This window comes from Trematomus bernacchii, unplaced genomic scaffold, assembly GCF_902827165.1.
Source record: "Trematomus bernacchii unplaced genomic scaffold, fTreBer1.1, whole genome shotgun sequence".
In the NCBI taxonomy this organism is placed as follows: domain Eukaryota; kingdom Metazoa; phylum Chordata; class Actinopteri; order Perciformes; family Nototheniidae; genus Trematomus; species Trematomus bernacchii.
In genome coordinates this window covers 4,913,324-4,933,313 of record NW_022987608.1, presented here as the reverse complement: position 1 = coordinate 4,933,313, position 19,990 = coordinate 4,913,324, and the positions used below count along the sequence as shown (strand labels likewise).

The 19,990-nt window shown below is 41.9% G+C and overlaps 4 protein-coding genes across 6 annotated transcripts in view; 3 read left to right on the top strand and 1 right to left on the bottom strand.

Moving 5' to 3' along the window:
* The window catches only part of strip2 (striatin interacting protein 2), a 30,674-nt gene extending 25,511 nt beyond the window's left edge, over window positions 1-5,163 (top strand). For all 3 annotated transcript variants that reach the window (XM_034131540.1, XM_034131539.1, XM_034131537.1), the window contains 4 exons: window positions 522-588; window positions 673-777; window positions 1,147-1,351; window positions 2,584-5,163. In XM_034131540.1, the coding sequence (XP_033987431.1) occupies window positions 522-588; window positions 673-777; window positions 1,147-1,351; window positions 2,584-2,834 (628 nt within the window). In that variant the 3' untranslated portion in view covers window positions 2,835-5,163. The remainder of the gene's footprint in view (window positions 1-521; window positions 589-672; window positions 778-1,146; window positions 1,352-2,583) is intronic.
* A 416-nt stretch (window positions 5,164-5,579) lies between these two features.
* Window positions 5,580-7,326, bottom strand: morn2 (MORN repeat containing 2). Its single transcript, XM_034131265.1, has 6 exons — window positions 7,320-7,326; window positions 7,183-7,215; window positions 7,057-7,107; window positions 6,876-6,979; window positions 6,210-6,346; window positions 5,580-5,813 (listed from the first exon to the last, which is right to left on the bottom strand). Exons 1-6 carry the CDS (start codon window positions 7,324-7,326, stop codon window positions 5,711-5,713), a joined length of 435 nt encoding a protein of 144 aa, XP_033987156.1. The 3' UTR covers window positions 5,580-5,710.
* A 389-nt stretch (window positions 7,327-7,715) lies between these two features.
* On the top strand, window positions 7,716-18,948 carry dhx57 (DEAH (Asp-Glu-Ala-Asp/His) box polypeptide 57). The gene is made up of 25 exons (XM_034131386.1): window positions 7,716-7,803; window positions 8,414-8,447; window positions 8,574-8,789; window positions 8,911-9,261; window positions 9,349-9,555; window positions 9,728-10,605; window positions 10,714-10,901; window positions 10,994-11,115; window positions 11,501-11,696; window positions 11,810-11,934; window positions 13,220-13,353; window positions 13,460-13,514; window positions 13,625-13,839; window positions 13,953-14,069; window positions 14,167-14,263; window positions 14,705-14,878; window positions 15,032-15,232; window positions 15,426-15,702; window positions 15,834-15,929; window positions 16,170-16,253; window positions 16,348-16,485; window positions 16,676-16,750; window positions 16,867-17,001; window positions 17,083-17,283; window positions 18,052-18,948. The coding sequence occupies exons 3-25, from the start codon at window positions 8,578-8,580 to the stop codon at window positions 18,193-18,195; spliced, it is 4,422 nt and encodes a 1,473-aa protein (XP_033987277.1). The 5' UTR covers window positions 7,716-7,803; window positions 8,414-8,447; window positions 8,574-8,577; the 3' UTR covers window positions 18,196-18,948.
* An 86-nt stretch (window positions 18,949-19,034) lies between these two features.
* Window positions 19,035-19,940, top strand: LOC117483175 (small lysine-rich protein 1). The gene is made up of 2 exons (XM_034131387.1): window positions 19,035-19,413; window positions 19,507-19,940. The coding sequence occupies exons 1-2, from the start codon at window positions 19,411-19,413 to the stop codon at window positions 19,756-19,758; spliced, it is 255 nt and encodes an 84-aa protein (XP_033987278.1). The 5' UTR covers window positions 19,035-19,410; the 3' UTR covers window positions 19,759-19,940.
* The last annotated feature ends 50 nt before the right edge of the window (window positions 19,941-19,990 follow it).

Here is a 19,990-nt window from a genome sequence, read left to right as displayed (position 1 = left end):
GTCGTGTACAAACATTGTAAGGGACTTTCCTAGGTCTTATTCCAACTTGGAGAATCATTCATGTGAATTGATTAGGGATTAGATTCTTACGATTATGCCAACACCAATTGAATGCAGCATAAGCGTCAAAATAGGTGTCAGGAGTCTTATACTCGGGAGGGAAAGAACCAGAGTCAAGGCCGACTAGCTGTGAGGTTGTGTGGTCGTCTAACAGCATAAGGTTGGTGGTTAGATCCCAGCCACTGTAGTCAATGTTGATGTATCCTTGGGCAAGGTAATTAAAGCCACATTTCTCCTGATGGCATGGCCTATGTTAGTTTCCTTGAGCAGGTGCACCTCACATGGCAGCCCCAGCCTTTTTGTGAATGGGTGAATGATGACTTGTTTATGTCAAAGCGCTTAAAGACTGGAAAAGCGCTATATAATCGAGTCCATTTACCATTTAGAAGGCTTGACATATTTAGGTACAGTATATTTGGTTGGTAGATTTGAAAAGTGACGAGTCTTTTTTTTCTTTGCAGCATATGTGTGCTGGACTTCCCTAACTGTGTGGTCCATGAGATGCCTGAGCTCACTGCTGAGAGCCTGGTGAGTCAGCGGGACAGCTGATTGTTCCTCACTGGATAAAGGTCATGTAGTAATGATCTGTGTATGTGTGTGTGTGTGTTTCAGGAAGCAGGAGACAGCAACCAGTTCTGCTGGAGGAACCTGTTTTCATGCATCAATCTGCTGAGAATATTAAACAAGCTGACCAAGTGGAAACACTCCAGGACGATGGTGAGGAATTCTGCAAAACCTCATACTGCCGCCCCAGGGTGGGAATTTTACTGCCTAAATAAACCCATCCTAATGAGTCTGAATCATATTGTGTTATATTTTGAATTATTAGTAAGTTATAAGTACTTTGCATAAAATAAATGCAGCACAAAGTTCTGTATAGTAAGGGAAACAATAGATATAAAATTAGATAAATATAAGGTAAAATACAATCCATTGAATAATAGGAATCCTAAAAGTGCAGAACACCCAATCTGTGTACATTTTATATTGGTGTGTTACACAAAAAAGGTCTTCATGGGTGGGCATTGTGTTCACAGTATGCCTCCAAATCAGCTCCCTCATGTTCCTCACTGTTTCCCTCCTCAGATGCTGGTGGTGTTCAAGTCGGCCCCCATCCTGAAGAGAGCTCTGAAGGTGAAGCAGGCCATGATGCAGCTCTACGTCCTCAAGCTGCTGAAGATCCAGACCAAGTACCTGGGCCGCCAGTGGAGGAAGAGCAACATGAAGACCATGTCGGCCATTTATCAGAAGGTCCGCCACAGGCTCAACGACGACTGGGCCTACGGGAACGGTAAATAGCCACAGCCAGTCATAAAGTATTTCACTTTAAGATTAAATAAAGAACCCATTTTAATATGAGGGATCACATTGCAAGAAATGTAGTTTAGTGGGAGGGGGTTATTAACCATATTCCCCCTATATTTTCATCAACCAATATCAACCTTTTCTTAAAAAAACTGACGCAATGCTCTTCTTTGTTACAGCCCTAATTCATAATTTATGGTGCAAAGCTTATTACATCATCCATAATTAATCAAGTGCAGATTTAATTTATTTATTCTCTTGAACCCAGTTGGCCTCTCTTGAGGTTTTGATAAATAAAACGGGCTTGAAGATAATTATTCCCACCAGCCCTCCTTTACCGTCACACATAACTGATAATAAAACACAGACTGCAGTATAAAGAACACATTTACCCGTAGCGCTGTAAACCCCATATTTAATACCAGTACATATTCCTATTTCCTTACTAGTGGTAGTGGTGTGTGTTTAAGTACCTGTCTGTATGGATGTATGTACCATGCGTGTGTGAAATGCAATGCTCCTGCAGCCATTGGCGAACAGCCTGGATTATGTTGCCATAGCAACAGAGAAAAGGAGGACTTTTTCAGGGTCACCGTCCCTCGTGAGAGTGCAAGTGATCTGTCAGCATTAGTGTGTAGAGAGAGAGTGGATAGAAGGCACAACATGGAGAGAATAGGGGAGGAAAATAGGTGAGGTAAGAAGTACTCAGATCTGTTACTTAATTAAAGTAGAAGTAGGAATACTCTGTTACAAGAAAAAGTCCTGCATTCAAAATGTTACTCAAGTTAAAGTAGAAAAGTATTTGCATCAAAATATACTTAAAGTACCAAAAGTATGCATATGCAGATTGGCCCATTTCAGAATAATACATATTATATGTTTTATAATTATTGATGCATTAAAGTGTTCTCAAAGCTGGTAAAGGTGCAGCTAGTTTTAATGACTTTGTATACTGCAGGGTAGCTTGTGAATTTACTCCAGGTGTAACTAAAGTCTTATTTAAGTGTTGATTATATTTCACATCATTTAACTACATCTGCAAAGTAACTAAATACATGTAGTGGAGTTAAAGTACACAATTTACCTCTGAATTGTAATGGGGACAGAGGAGCCACAAATTGACACCTCAAAAGTGTTTAAGTACAATACTTGAGCAGAATCTACTTAGTTACTTTACACCACTGATTAAAAATCCCCCTTCTCTTTCTTCCTCCCCAGATATCGACGCTCGTCCCTGGGACTTCCAGGCAGAGGAGTGCGCGCTGCGGGAGAGCATCGAGAAGTTCAACAGCCGCCGCTACGACAAGAACAAGAACTGGGAGTTTGCGCCCGTGGACAACTGCCTGCAGAGCGTGCTGGGCCAGAGGGTGGAGCTGCCCGAGGACTTCCACTACAGCTACGAGATGTGGCTGGAGAGGGAGGTCTTCTCACAGCCCATCCAGTGGGAGGGGCTGCTGCAGAATCCATGATGGAGGGCAGGGAGCGGGGGGCGGGGTGTAGAGAGAGGTGAAGCCTATTGGAGGTGTTTTAGGGTGTTTCCTTTCTGCAAAACTGGAAGTAGAAGGAGGAAGGAGAGGAGGAAGGAGCAGGGATGGGGGTTACACTTCACATGAGTGATGGAGGAATGGGGGCGGGGGAAGAATCTAGAGATGGAGAAGCTAGAGATGGAGAAGCCATCACACAGGCTATGCAGGGTTGAGAGAAAAATGGAAGATGAAGGGAAATTTGACGAACGAATGGAGCGTCCGACTGTGAGCCAAACACACACACTCGATGTTAACATGTGCCTATGACTACTGTGAACACACACGGACAGGCAAGAACAGAGGTAGCAGCTAATAAGACGTAGCAGGAGACGGCCAGTTATACTGCCCCCCCCTGAAAAAATCATGTCACCACTTTGTCAATTTATATTTCCCCCTTTTTAAAACGTTGGTGCTTTTTTGAAGATTGTTTCCTATTAATTTTGTGAGGCCAATTAAGGTGATTTCTAATCAGTTGTTTTTTTTATTATTTTTTACACAAAGCCTACTGGTATCTGGGTGTAGTTGATGGATTTTTCTTAAGCATTTTCTAGAAAAAAAAGGGCCTTTTTGGAAGAAAAACCACAGGGGGATTTTCATGGTTAAAACGTAGAAGTGGGATCTATCTCCACCGATGGCATAGTGATTTTACATAATATGTCAAGAAATATACCAGCTGTTAGTGTATGGGTTTGTTTGTGAATGTAAAAATGATGTAGGTGAAGAAAGAAAAAAACAGTACATGAAAATAGGGAAGAAGTTGGAAACCGAATATACATTTTCTGCAGGAATCTGATATATTTTTAAAAATAGAAACTTATATATAATCGTTAATATTCCAGAAATCTAATAGGGACTTCAAAATCCAGAAATCACAAATCTATAATCACTGATGTCATCCAGGATTCACTTATCAAACCTAAGAACGGTTATGGTCCCATAGAAAAAAAAAGAGGGGTGTTTTGTGCGCTGGATTGGTTTACAAGATGCACATTTGCCCCAAAAACTACACCTTTTTGAAGTATTTTTCTCTTTTAAAATCGAAAAATATTATTCTGATAAATTTGAGATCTCACATTTTTAGTCACCTGTAAAGGGTCATTTCTGAGTATGGGGAAAAAGCCACTTCTCTGAGTTTTTATATGGAACCATGCTAAGCTAACCGAACCCCATTAATGATCAGAATAACCAACAATCGTGACTCCACCCCCCTCTGAACAACAGCACAATTACCCACAGTCCTCCTTGGTGGTGGCCTTGGTGAGCACTTTGCCACCCTTTGCTTAGAAGAACATAGCTGACACAATAATGGTGGTGTTTTTTCTTATTCGTCTTCACTGTATATGACGCTCACGTCCAACTACCTAAAGCGGGGCTCCAGAGTTCGGAGCTCTGGATAGATTCTGAAAAACTGAAGCACAGAAAACTAAAAAAGCATGGTCGCCTTTCTTTCATGTCACTCACACTCGGTTCAGATTGAAGAGCAGTCATTTATTAGCTCTGTATAGAACAATACTTTTGTCTATGTGCATGGCCACTGTTTTGTACCTGGTCACATTTAAATTTGTGGAATGGCTTCTTTTTTGTTGTCTAATGATTTTTCCAGCACAATTAGAAAAGTGTACTTGTTTCTTCTCGTATAAAAATATTATTGTGTACTAAATAGATTCTCAGGTTTATGGAGATAATATATTGCAAAAGTTTTTAAGCTTCCTTGCCATCATCTAGCTCATGACATGTAGTGATGAAGACACTTTTATCATCACATTCGTATATGAAAATACACCTGAAGCACCAAACATATACTGCACAGGATGTACTACACAATAACTCATCGTGAGTTTGTATTCATGTCAGCGACATTTCATGTTGGGATGTATTTTTTTGTATCTTGTGCCAAATTTCAGTGCTATTTTCTATTTTTTATTTCATCGTCGTTGCCTCCATGAGTATATTTTTTTCCTTCACTTAACCACTGAAGGTTTGCAATACAAAAAAATGTTTTTTTTCTACAGGAAAATTGTACAATCAATGAAAGTAGTTGTTTCTTGTATCTGGTACTGTATTTTACCAGGGGTGTTACGCATTGTATGGGTGTTACTACAGTATCTATGTGGTTTTTTTGTTACACACATTTCCATATCTGTATAGTCTTGAAAAAAATAAATACTGGATCTGTTCTGGGGTATGTGCAATTACAGATTCATAGAGGCATTATTTAATAGAATGACAAAGTACAATATGAGAGTTGCTTATTAAATAATGTTGAAGAGTTGTTTGGTGAAGTGAGTTTTTATTGGCTGATGGAGTTGTGCAGCTGGTACACACAACACAGAAGATCAAAATGACCACACACTCGCATCATACTTTTCCTCAGGCCAATGTTCCACTAGAGCGGGTACAGCTGTGTGAAAGGGGACGTTAACATATCCCCCTTTGTGATTGGCTGGTGTTGTAATGATGTAAAAAGGCCCTGTTTTTATCCTTCAATATACAGTATGGTAAAAGTAATTAAATAACTGCAGCAAACACACTTATAAGGCTAGTTGTCTGGTTTCAGACAGAGGGGGAAAAGAGGTGCTGCAGCACAGGCAGTATGAGGAAAAATAAATACTTTTTTTAACATTAAAGCATGTAAATATGTCACAGTACAGGAAACAAATACATATATGAAATGATAGGGCCCCTTTAAGCTCTTTGCAGAAATACAGGTCTTTCTGTCAGAATGAAGTACAGAAAATATAAGTACTTTTCCTATACAATTTAATTTGAATGTAGATCATATATAGTGATTCAGACATTCCAGTACAATGATGTTTTGCCTAAATGTTGTGCAGCATGTTCAGGCCCAGCGCTGCTTTCCCGTGGAACTCCCCCGTCCAAACCAGTCCCTGTGTGTTAGTGAACGCCCCGTCTCCCTCCAACCTAGAAACACAAAATCTCACATTGGATATTGTAGCCAAAGATGAAAAAAACAAACACTTGAACATCATGTCTTGGGTCTAAATATGTATCCCAACCGAAATTATTCATTTATTTTGAATAAGATGTTCTATCCAGCTTTTAAACGTCTCAAGTGGAAATTAAAAGTAAATTGGTTAAAGAGGCTAATTTGTAAAACTCTGCAAATGTCAAAATCATCTTCATTAAACCACTTATTGCATTAGGAATGAACAACTGGAGCCTCTTGTTGCTTTAGTCTGGTTATATAAGCAGGCTAACCTGAACCAGTGCTTAACAATTAGACACAGTCATCATTTGGACATGGCCCTTTCTAGAAAAAGATTAAGGGATCACACAGTGGGTGTAAGTGCCTCTTACCTGTTCTTGTTGAAGGGACCCTTGTAAGTAGAGCCATCTGGAAAGGTATATCTTCCCGTGCCATGGTACATGTTGTCTTTGAATTCTCCTTCATAGAGTGCTCCAGAGGGATGATTCAGGGTCCCTCTGCCATGCATCTGTGAGAAAGAGAGTGTTCATGTGTGACTAACCACAGACATGGATGGGTTGCTGAACTGGACTATTAGTCGCAGGCAGGGGTCGAAAGTGTCAGGGCCCCAATGTCTTCAACTGAAAAATGTCACTCGTAGAGAAACGTATCAACAAGGAGGATAGTAAACTTGGGCACAGGAAGCATAAAAGAGACACAAAATGACAAAAAATGGACACGTAACAACCACAGACAACTAAATACTTATCAAACACTTACAAAGTGACAAAAATGGACCACAAGTAGACATAAAACACTACAAAGAGAAACAAAATGAAAAGAAAGTGACATAAAAGAACCACACAAAGTCACAAAACTAGAAAGAGACACAAAACAAATACAAAGAGACCCAAAATGACCACAAAGAGACCCACAAGTACCACAAAGGGACACACGCAAGTTTTTTGCTCTATTTTTACGAAATGTGGTGGGTTTGCATAAAGCAAATACAACCGTCAAGTCTTAAGTAACAGACATCAAAATAAGTAAATACATACTTTGTCTTCCAGCCACTCTCCTGTGTATATGATGCCCCCTGCTGAGGTGTGTGTACCGGTACCGCTTCTCATCATCACACCTGCACACCTGTTGCACTCCCCCTCTGTGGAAAAGAGAAGAGACACTGACACACTATGTAACTGTATTGTACATTTGGATCTGCCATCAGTTATTACTCACCATATTTGTCCCCTTTGGGAAAAACGTAGGATACTTTAATAGGTCCTTCTCCTGTAAACAAAAAGTTACTTTAAGAACCTTAACTGACAGATGCAGAATTTGCAGGTATTAAACTGTAATATTTACCTTGAGTTTTAACATCTTCACTTTCCTGAATGTCTGAAAGTTTAAAAAAAAGTACAAAATAAGACAAACAACTGTCAAGACAAAAGGAAATGTGTGTGTGCTGGGTGTTATTAGAAACTATTCACAATCAAACCCACCAGACATAAGAGATGTTATCAGATTCGACAGGAAACGCTGCGAAGGGATGAGGAAAGTAAAAGACTTGAATAAAAAAAAATGTTTTGTGCTATATTAGTTAACTTTATCACCCCAAAAAATGTCAAACCGCCTCCAGATATGAATTAATATATCATATTTTGTTGTTTATTTCCCTCTCACCGTTTTCTGTGTTAGCTTGTAACTGCAGTTGCCATAGTTACAATATCCCGAACACAACAGCCTTCTTAACAGCTCTGTTGTTTCATAAACAGTGTTACTATTTTTATAACAATTTAGTTTAGCTGAATAGGAAACTCAACTTTTAATTTTAGTCCAACCACCGCCAAATATGAATTAAAATATAATATGTTGTTTATTTCCTTGTCACCGGACACCGGAAGAACACTTTGACCTCTGAATTTTAGACCAATGAAAGAGAAGCAGGCTACCGGTGGTCGGAACCGGTCGAAACAGCAGCCTCAGGTTAGTCCATACTAGTTATGAAAGTAAAGTTTTTTCAAGTATGTATGCGTTTTATCCCGTATAATAAACATGAAATTGTTGAAGATATTCTTTAGCATTAAATACATCCGTCTTGACTAATAAGAAAGCTTCTCTCTGCTAGCTTGTTAAACCAGAAGTGAGCTTGCTAGCTTGTTAGCATGTTAGCTAGTGGAAGCTTGATGCACTTTACTTTCTGACGTGCCACACTATGACACACAACCACGTTATTGCTAATACCAGCTACATGTTGTCCTTTCATAACTTGCTATCTAAGCACGTTGTCAGTCCGCCAGGCTTGGAGGGTAAATGGACTTTGCCTTTGTTGGGTTGTTAAGTCGGCATGCTCCGTTTGGTTGCATAATTGTAGCCACCAGCGCTGTGTGTCAGTCACCATCTCATTGCTCGCACTTGAACTAAAGTGCCACAACGAGCCACCCAGCCTACAGCGATGTGCTGCTCTGTGCACTGCAGTGGATGTACAGTAGATTTTTGCCCGGGATCGCAACTAGCAGCTCTCTCTGGCTCGTCCAGGATTATTGTATACCAGAAGATTTTACTCAAACGATGCATTTTATGTCTCTCTTCACAGATTATTTGATACTATGAAAGGACAATAACAGAACGTGAGTACACTGTGTAACAGCTGTATATTTTAGGCAATCCAGAATGTTTTGTTGATGATAATTCTAAGGCAAATTGCTCCAAATATGTGATCTGTGATGGATGTGTTTATGTATGTGTTTTGACAGAAAAATGAATGCAAGGAGAAGAGGTGGGCAGCCTAACAGAGGAGGGGGGAAGTTTAACAAGCCAAGAGGAAGAGGAGCAGGAAGAGGAGGAGGAAGAGGAGGTGGAGGTGGTGGTGGCGGTGGCGGTGGAGGTGGAGGTGGAAGTAAAGGAGGAGCTTGCGTCTATGATGACGGTGATGATTTCAGTCTTGATTCCGGACCCTCTCGTCCAAGCAGGTATGTAAAGTGAAGGAACTAATGATCAGATTTGAACTTTTTCATAGTTTGCTCATTTCCAGCTGAATCCCCTTTTCACCCTAATCTCTCTTGTTCTCCTCCCTTTCTCTTGAATGACCAGACCTGGTAGAGGACGGGGCGGCGGTGGTGGTAGCGGTGGCCGAGGTGGTGGGGGCCGAGGTGGCGGGGGCCGAGGTGGTAGCAGTGGTGGGGGCCGAGGTGGCGGTCGTGGTAGCGGAAGCAGTGGTGGCGGAAGGGATGGAGGTCGAGGAAGAGATCGTGGGAAAAGCAGCAGCAAGCCTCTCCCAAGGTCCCTGGCGAGGACACGAACAAGCCCAAAGCCAGGTGACAGCATCCGGCCGGAGATGAGCAGCATGCCCATGCAGAAGATCTTCATGACTACTGAGAACCAAGAACAACTCAAGGAGCTGCTGCGGAATCTGCAGACCCGGGACTTTGATGAGCCATACGAGTAAGTACATTCTACTAAATATATCAATTATATAGATAGTTTTCCTTTTCCATTCCACAAGTAATCATATCATTCTATCTGCCTCAGTGAATCTGATTCAGATTATTCTGAAGAAGAAGAGGATGAAGAGGAAATTGATGAGTTGGACCACCGTGACGAGGGCCAGTTTTGGGCCACTACTGATGAGCCTGTGGAGAAGGCAGAGAGCCCGGTGTATCTGACCGAGTCGTCTGATGAGGAACGGCCCACCCCTGAACCTGTCCTCTCCTTATTCGCCATAGGAAAACTCTGCAGGTAGTGCACACATTTGTTGTCCTGCTTTTCATCTGAAGCCAGTGTTTTGCTGCTGGGCTCTTAAGAGCCTAACCTTGGAGAAGATTAGGAAAAAGGGTTCAGATACAGCTAAACGATTGACTCCTAATAAACCTAACCCTAAACATTTTTTTCTTATTGTTCTTTTCTGTAGGTATGGCTTTGACAGGGAGCGTGGCAAGCAGGCATTGGAGGCTAGTGGAGGGGAATTTGGGTCCACACTGGAAAAGCTCCTCCTCCAGATTTTCAGTGAGCGCTACGGCCAGAAAGCTGTTTCCCCTGATGGTCTTGAAGTGGTGCCTAGGGATGAGTGTTTGAGCCAGAGGCAGGAGGAAGCTCTGGCTCTCGCTGCCATTTACGGTGAGCGCTTCAACGAGCGCATTGCCAATACAGTGTGGACTGTAACCCTGGACCTCTCATTCCTCTCTGACAATGCAGCCAAGAATGGCAGGCATGGTCGAGGTGGTGAAGGAGTTGTTCACATCCGAGATGTCTGCCGGTTCTTTTTGAAAGGGCAAGGCTGTCGCTTTGGGGACAAATGCAAGTTTAAGCACCAGCTCCCCACTAAAGGGAGATCTGGCTCCCCAGACTTTCAGGGCCCGAGCCAGCCTGGCTTCAGCAGCTGTTCCCCTAATGAGTATGAACTAGAGGTGCGTTTTCCCAAAGGAAACCGTTACCCGTTTCAGGCACCAATAGTCGCCTTCAGCACCACCGATGTGTCTTTAGGGGCCGCGGGGAGGCTCAGCGTGACGGAAAAATTGTTCGAAGAAGCGTTGGCCGCAGCAAAGAGCAACGAACCTGTCGTTTACACTCTGATCACAATGTGTGAGGATGAATCTGCCATCAAGGAACTGCTGGCTGTCCAGCATCACAAATACAGCACGCCTCCGCCTGTGCTGGTGCTTCCTCGACCCTCTCTTCCCATAGCAAAGAGTAAGAGCGTGAGGAGCAACGCTACTGAGGAGAGCAGGAGTAGTAGTACCAACAGCAGGAGGACAGCAGCACCACCTACCAACCAGAGACACATTGATTGTGAGTCAAAACGATTTTCCCTATTTATTCTAAATGTTTTGCACCAAATAATACTCAGCATTATATGTTATGTGTGTAAGAGTTGAAGTCCTATCCCTGTCTTTAAAGTGAAAGAGAAAGCGGAGGCAGAGGAGCTGGATGAGAAGGACGAGGACGAGGACGATGAGGAGGATGTTCCAGTCGAGACTGAGAGTTACGTCAACCTGAGGAAGAAGATGGTGAATAAGCACAACATGAAGATAGACAACCTGCAGAAAGAAAATGGCAAGCTGTGCCGGGAGTTTAAGAAGAAGCAGGTAAAGGACAACTCATCTTAATAACGTATTCTATCCAACATGATGTATGTTTTATAACTCACGGCTGTTCTTCCATCCCTCTGTTCACTCAGTCATCTGGGCGTTTCAGGTCCATGTTGGAGCAGAGGAGGAAACTGCCCGCTTGGAACGAAAAAGAAAACATCTTGGACCTGCTGGAGCGGTGCCAGGTGCTTGTTGTCAGCGGGATGACTGGGTGGGTCTCGGTGTTAATTGTTCCCATTCACAAGGACTCAGATCAGGAAAATGCTATTACAAACAAATATAATACTAGTATGTGGGAATATTAATTATTTTGGATATTTGCTTTTCACCAGTCTTAAAGCATACATGCAAAATACCCCTTTTTTGACTAGTGCATTAAAATAAATTGTATAACGTTAAAATATTATATTTTATTAAGTAACAACCCTTTCCTTCCATGTTGTACATACGTAAAATACTTAAAAATACATCAATTAAAAACCCCATGAAGATGCTGAAAGGATGTAAATAAGGCAAATAACTGGTGAATATCAAGAAGCTCTTCATACACCTGCTATGACTCTGTTAAATGTTTTTGTTCTGTAACTTCTCTGCAGGTGTGGTAAGACCACTCAGATCCCTCAGTTCATTCTGGACGCCTCTTTAGGGGGTCCGGCAGATCAGGTGGTCAACATCATCTGTACTCAGCCACGCCGAATCTCTGCCATCTCTGTGGCCCAGAGAGTGGCGCAGGAGCGAGCGGAGAATCTCGGCAACTCTGTGGGCTACCAGATCCGCCTGGAGACTGTTCGGGTACGGCAGCATTTGAATTGATGCACGATTTTTAGCCAAAGGTTCCAGATAGGACTTCTGTGTTGCGTATGATTCCTAGCTATATGTAGCTTTATGCGTCTGTCTTTTTTCAGTCGGCTGCCACCAGACTGCTGTACTGCACCACCGGCGTGTTACTGCGGAGACTGGAGAGCGAGGCAGACCTCAAAGGAGTATCGCACGTCATTGTGGATGAGGTGCACGAGAGAACAGAGGAGAGGTGAGATTATGCAAATCCCTCACATATGGTGCTGAACGTAGGCTTTCACGCTCCTCCTAATGCATCTGAGCAGACACTTATGGGGAGGCACTACAGGCAAACACTTTTAGTTTTTTCATCCTCTCATTTTGAATATTTCAGCTATTTTCCTTCCATTACATGCTGTCTTTCAGTCGACTCGAAAGACTCCAAATCCCACATTTTAGTTACTTCAGTTTATTTAAACACACCTAAATGTAACATTAGATAATGCCTCGTTTGCATATTCGAACATAACAATTCTGAAAACCTGTATTGTTTCCCCTTAAAATCTTTTTAAATTTCATTTATCTCATACATAACCGTCGCAAATAATATTTGACCCGCTCTATCGAAAATCAGTCGGAAGTCGCAACGGCTCATTTCAAAATAAACGTGGATTTGTGTAAAAAAATAGTTTTTCGGGGTTCGGGTGTTTTGTTTGATTTTAAATAAACAAAGTCTTTCAGAATATGAAACTTTTATTTCCAAAATCACACGATAAATACATGTTTGAAGCTTGTAAAGGGAAGATGACAGCTCTCACTCGCCACTCTGCTGTTCCGCAGAGCCGCCCCCCCTCCCTCCGGCTGAAGTTATGAATGTAAGGCGTATAGTAATCATAGATAACACGGCAGGGTCCGTTAAAGTTTGTTTTCATCTGATTTCAAATAAACAAAGTCTTGGCTTTCAGAATATTAAACTTGTTTCGGCAAATTTAGATGATAAATACAACGTTGAAGCTTGTAACGGTATAATTACAAGCGGAGAACGGAGTAACTTGACGTCACTGCAGGCATAACAACAGCTGGTGTTTCTCGTGAGGGTTTTCCCCGGGAAACAAACACAATACACACAAACGCAAAATTACACAAACACACACACACACACGTATACACACTCACACACTCGCGAGCTTCCCCCAGAGCAGTAATCCAAACGAAAATATCTTCCCTCCGTAGTATTTTGATCATTTGCTGATAATCAATCAGATCCATGGATTCCGATGGAGGAAACTTTGAAGGCCTTTTTCTCAAAATGATGACTCGGTGACAGTCATTATATAATGTGACATATTTCGCTTAATATTTGGAGTACAAAAACAATCCTGATATCATTAGAAAGCTAGGAATCTCCTCTTTCCAACAATGTATACAACTCAAAATGTGTCTTCGGGTCAATGCGACTGATTTCGATGGAGCAGGTCACATATTGAGTCCTCTGTAACCGGTTTGCTTGGTCTTTTATTTCCTCTTCTCTTTGTCAGTGACTTCCTGCTGTTGGTTTTAAAAGACCTGATCATGCAGAGGCCAGACCTGAAGATCATTCTGATGAGCGCCACACTTAATGCCAACCTCTTCTCTGAGTATTTCTTCAACTGTCCCACTGTGCACATACCAGGTAATAACCCAGCTGTGGTGTCTGTTTCAGATATGCGTAATGCATGTTCAAATAGGACACCTCATTCCATTGGTTTTTTCTTTTCTCAACTTTTCTCTCTTTTCAGGTCGTACCTTCCCCGTCGACCAGTTTTTCCTTGAAGATGCTATCGCTAAATCCGGGTAAGTACATGCAGCTTCGTCCCAACAAATATTTCTATCCAACTCTGTTAAAGGATGTATTTAACTTAAGGTTTCCTGGAAACTCAAGCCAATTTTTCTTTTTGAAACAGCTATGTCATTGAGGATGGCAGCCCGTTCATGCGCTCAGGGAAACAGAATTCGTCTTCCACAGGTGGACGAGGAGGGAAATCGGAGCCTAGGGACAAGGTGGACGACTTGGGCGACGACATGTGGAACTACATGTCTTTCCAAAAGAAGGACACTGTCAAAGACTCCATTCCAGACCAGCAGCTCACTCTGCAGGATCTCACGGTCAGATTCAAAGGTAAGTTTAGAACTAGCATCATGAACGGATCTGTTTTTTAAAGGTTCTTCAACTGTCTCCAAATAAGCTGCTGCTGCCTGTTATGAATGTCACATTGTGTTTTGTTTTTGCAGACACTAAGAAGTCTGTACTGAAGAATATTGCTGCGATGGACCTGGACAAGATCAACATGGACCTGGTGGAGAGCCTGCTGGAGTGGATTGTAGATGGAAATCACGACTACCCTCCAGGTAAGAAACACTCATGAGTACTTATTATAGTCGAGGAGATTTCAAGACTCTTTGAGAGTTGGAGTGTGAAAACTGTAACGTTTTGTTCTGCCTCCAGGTGCAGTGCTAGTGTTTTTGCCAGGCCTGGCTGAGATCAAGACGCTGTACGAGCAGCTCAAGTCCAACAGAATGTTCAACAACAGGGGCAAATCCAGGTCTGTGTCTAAAACCCTGCATACTTGCAGCAACCTCATTCCTGTTATTTATCACTGTTCATATTCCCCACACTGTGCCATTTTATTTTTTTTACTTTAAGAGCCAAACCTGAATTTCTTGATAGCTATACAAATGTAAAATATACACACAATCCTTATGATTTTAATAAATGCTTTGAGTTGGACAAAATCATTACCAAACGGGTAAAATAAGTAATAATCAGCATATACAATATTGAGAGACCCAGTTCACAATAGAAGTGAAAACAGTAGATCATTTGTGTCTGTATTTGGCTATTATGCTTATTTTCAGGTTTATAATTGTATTTTGTGCCTCCAGAGTTCAGGAAGAAACAGTTTGATCAAATGGTCTCAGTGAGTGGGTAAACACTTTAGTAATCAAAGGGTACTAACTAATGTGGATGTATTTCTCATTGATAGATGTGAAGTGTACCCACTCCACTCAACCTTGTCCAATGAGGAGCAGCAGGCAGTTTTCCGCCGACCCCCGGAGGGAGTCACAAAAATTATCATCTCCACCAACATCGCTGAGACCTCGGTAACCATTGACGACGTGGTATATGTCATCGACTCCGGCAAGATGAAGGAGAAGAGGTAACGGCCTCAAGTTTGGCTAAAGTGATTAGACATCAGTTTAACTCTTTAGATGAACTGTATGTAAATGTTTTTATATTCTGTCTTTAGATCTGATCTGATGTGGAGAGAGTATTGTAGAATTTTCTAATTTCTGTTTTTAATTTGTTTCAGATACGATGCCACTAAAAGCATGGAGAGCCTGGAGGACTCGTGGGTGTCTCGGGCCAACGCTCTGCAGAGGAAGGGTCGAGCGGGGCGCGTGGCCTCGGGGGTCTGCTTCCACCTCTTCACCAGCCACTGCTTCCAACACCAGCTGGCAGAGCAGCAGCTGCCTGAGATCCAGAGAGTGCCTCTAGAGCAGCTCTGCCTCCGGTACATCCATCTGTTTGCTCTTTGCACAATGCCAACCTCCTCTGTAAATGCAAATTAAAAAAGAAGAAAAATGGCCTTCACAAAAGAGGTCTTCTATCCAGAGAGGCCTTACCTCCAGCACAATATCCGATTTTAGAATATTCAAAACATGAATTCCCCATACTAGTATTTACCATTTCCCCCTTCTTAACAGAATCAAAATCCTGGACTTGTTTGCTGATCGGATGCTGGAGTCCGTCTTCACTCGGCTCATCGAGCCCCCAGCTATGGAGAGCTTAGACGCAGCCAAGCAGCGCCTGCGGGACCTCGGGGCCCTCACTGACGATGAGAAACTGACCCCGCTGGGCTACCACCTGGCCTGCCTGCCCGTCGACGTGCGCATCGGGAAACTCATGCTGTTCGGCGCCATCTTCCGCTGCCTCGACCCTGCACTCACTATCGCTGCCAGTCTGGCCTTCAAATCGCCCTTTGTAAGAAACTGCTTGCATCATAATTCTGATTTATTATCCATAACTAACTACTTGATCTTTGTGACACCTTATTTCTTTTTCTTTTTTAATTAAAAATACTTTCTCTATCTGGTCCTGTGTCTGTGTTCCAGGTGTCTCCATGGGATAAGCGAGAAGAAGCCAATGAGAAGAAAGTGGCCTTTGCCGTGGCGAGTAGTGACCATCTAGCTCTGGTACAGGCATACAAGGTACTGACTCACTAGAATGACAGAATAATGTTGTGAGCATGATGTTTTTTGGTTAGGTTAAGCAAAGTGCATCCATACAAATGTATTAGTGACAAGTTTAAGAGAGGGGGAAAGACTATAATTGAATGGAACCGGTGTCAAAAGTATCAGAATTGGACATGAAAAAGATCGAGCCATCCCTTTAGCCTAGCTTGTATAAATGATATAATGATTGATGGGATGGACTACCCCTCTTTGCAGGGATGGTGCTGCGCTGCTAAGAATGGCCACCAGGCCGGCTTCCTCTACTGCAGGGAGAACTTCCTGTCTTCACGAGGCTTACAGGTGAGGCAGTGCTGTCCAAAGCGCCTCTTCTACAATTGTGTAACTTCCCCAAATCATACATTTCTTAAAAACATGTCTGTTATCGCCTGTGCAGGAGATCGCCAGTCTGAAGAGGCAGTTTGCTGAGCTGCTGTCTGACATCGGCTTCATCAAGGAGGGACTGAGGGCCAGGGTTATCGAGCGCATGAGCTCTAAAGGCACTGATGGCGTTCTGGAGGCCACCGGCCACGAGGTAACACACACAGGGTTTTATTTGTTGTTCAAATAAACATTAAAATATCATTGCAGAATTTTAAATAGAATAGGACAGCATATTTCTTTTTAATCTGCCTTTAAGCAAACATATACTATGTATTACTCCACAATCTTAGTCTTAAAGCGAATGTAATAAATGTATAACAGTATATATCATTCCTTTTCAGGCTAACTTGAACTCAGACAACATCAAGCTGATGTCCGCCATGCTCTGTGCTGCGCTCTATCCCAATGTGGTCCAGGTCTGTATTCATTCTGTCCTTTGGAATAACAATCTGAGGAAAGTGTTGAACATTACAAAACTATCCCCTTCCTATTATACACACTTGGTTTCACACTCTTTAACTCTTTGTTGCAGGTACGATCTCCTCAGGGGAGTTACAAGATGACGAGCAAAGGAGCGATGATGATGCAGCCCAAAGCCCACGAGCTCCGCTTCATGACGAAGAACGACGGCGCCGTCCACATCCACCCGTCGTCTGTCAACTACGCAGTGAGATAAAAAGAACCGATGTATAGTATTCAGCAGCTAGGTAGAGTGGCCAGCCTGTTGAAACCCTTCTTTGTGCCGCAGGTTCGCCACTACAACAGCCCGTACCTGGTTTACCACGAGAAGGTGAAGACAAGCCGAGTCTTCATCAGGGACTGCAGCATGGTGTCTGTGTACCCGCTGGTGCTGTTCGGAGGCGGGCAGGTCCACATGGAGCTGCACAAGGGAGAGTTTGTCATCTCCCTCGACGACGGGTGGATCCGATTTGCCGCCTCTTCTCATCAGGTCAGGAAGAACAGTAAACAGATTTAATAGTTTAGGTTAATATGCACAAAGCTGTTTGGAATTTCTTTGCACATATCCTCAAAAGTGACATTGTAATCATCTTTCTTATTTGGAATTGAATAGCAAAGTGACATTTTGAAAACAATGGTGAAAACAATGCACTAATCACTATGTTGTCACATGAAATAGTAATAATAAGCATAATATTAATATCATTGTCTGTTTTCATAGGGTATGATATGTTTTATTAATGATGAATAATGTAAATGGTAACTTGATGTCACTCTAACTCAGTTCTTTACGGGCTTCTGTCTTTTTTTATTTGAAATTTAGTAGCAAGGTGACATTTTTATGATAAATAAAATGGCCCAAACTTCAGTGAGTGAAGCTGTTTATAACGTTATTTATTATTTATGTTGTCTCTATGTAATTCTTTTTTATTAATAAGCATAATAAAAAAAGTATTTGTAATGTTACATTTTCTGTATTTATAGTTAGAGGTAAAGTTGAAATAAACAGATATATGAGTTAAATTATGATAAATAAATGCATGAGCAATATAAAAAATAATAACTGGAAGTAACTCCAGTTCTCTGCTCTTTACGGTCCGCTCTATTGGTTTAACTTTAAATAAACTTCACACTGGCACCTGATGAAGTGCGCCCCAGGTCACCACATGCTTCTCACCCTTTTCTACTCAGTTACCTTTAGAACGAGTTTCACCACATGGTGTCGCAGAAGCTAACTTCCACCATGTGTGTTGCGCAGGTGGCTGAGCTGGTGAAGGAGCTGCGCTGGGAGCTGGACCAGCTACTGGAGGACAAGATCAGGAGCCCCAGCATGGACCTGTGCACGTGTCCCCGCGGCTCCCGCATCATCGGCATGATCGTCCAGCTCGTCACCACACAATAACTCCACCTTTCAATGACCTCAGCGTACGAAGCTCTTCAGTATAACGGTCTTTGTGCTCCTGCATCACTGCCACCAATTTGAAACACCATAAATTAAGGACGTCGGGGTCAATAAAACCCTGACACTGGTTAACATTTTTTTTGTATTTATCACACATGGATCAGCAATGCTTATGCTGAACTTGACTTTTTATTGAAGTACTTCTAAGTATCAGTTTACATGAAAACAAAGCTGTTGTGTTGCTGCAAAGGAGGCTTTTTAAACCATAAATTGCCTTTAAAGAAAAATATGGCTCTATGCAGATGATCCACAAACCTCCACAACAAATCATTATTGCTTGGATAAAGCCCTTGCAGTAGATCGGCACACGGTTGATTGATAAACATGATGTCAGATATAATTTGTGTACAGCGCATTTTTATTTTGGGGTTGTGTGTGTCTCGCTCACAACTGACAAGTTTCTTGGGTCCATATTGGATTTCTTATAATCACAATGACTGCATACTTGTTATGGTAATAATATTTATTTGTATTGCATGATTGAGAGATTCCAAGATCTTCTGCATGGTATTCCACTGGTTTACATTCACTGAATGTACCTAGATGTTACAGTGATGTCAACTACACTTTCACAAAGTGAATGCAAGGGCTTTTAAAAACAGAAACCTTTGGTGAGGATATCCAAAGAATTTGAAAGCCTATTGTCTTAAGTGACAAATTCAACTGTATCACAAATAAAAACATTCAAAGATAGCTGTCTGTGGGCTCTTATTGAACAAATTATTTACCCAGCATTTAGCTTTTGTCTTCTGCACTAATCTATGGTTAGCTTGGTGTTGTTTTTTAGCCTAGCGGTAACTTGGATGCAACCTTGTTGAAGCCAACCCCTACATTCATCAGTGAGTGATCCGTCTCTACGACAACAAGGCATACACAAATAGGGTCTCATTGTCCCAGTTGAAGCCATTCAGATGCCACTTACAGCCGTGCCAAGTCCAGAACTGGTAAAATATACGCTTATTTATTTAACTTGACAATTTCAAGCATTGAAGCTGTTCTAAAACAGCACTTAATGTACAAGATAGCGATTAAATCATCTTGTCTATCTGAAAGAAAAATTATCTATTATTTGTTGCATTCCTCTGTATGCATGTCATTTTACAGATGGGTGAATAATCTCTCACCACTTTTGAAGTGACCTTGACTTCTTTTACCATGGTAAAGAAAATGCAATATTTACTTTTAAACTATTCAATAAGGTAAGTACAGGAGCCAGTCTTTGGTAAACCGACACTTGTATCTTTTATCAAGCCAACCAAATCCAGGTCTCAAAGTTCTCAGCCCGCCAAGAAGACTGGGGGTCCAAAAACACCCAAAAAGAGGTCGCCCAGTGCCAAATCCACCAAGACAGATGTGGACCTCCTCAGCCCAGCAGCCATGGAGAACGTCTACTACATTTCCCACAATGCAATGGACTGTCTGCAGTTCAGAGGCTTTGGATGGCCAAATTCAAATAAAAAGAAGACGAATAAGAAAAGAACAAAGCGCAAGAAGAAAAAGTAAATTATTATATATTCTTTTGCCAAATATAATGAATATTCTACATTTTTGGCAAAAATGTGTAACATTAATGCCTTGTAATGGCGCCATCTTGTGTACACTTTTATTGACAACCCATGTGTACCAAGTACTTGGTGCTAGAACCAGTGCAAAGCAGATATAAAAATGTATGTATTGTCTTTTTCCTGAAAACTGAAATGTGCCAATCAAGCTTTACTTCATTCACGAGGCAAAA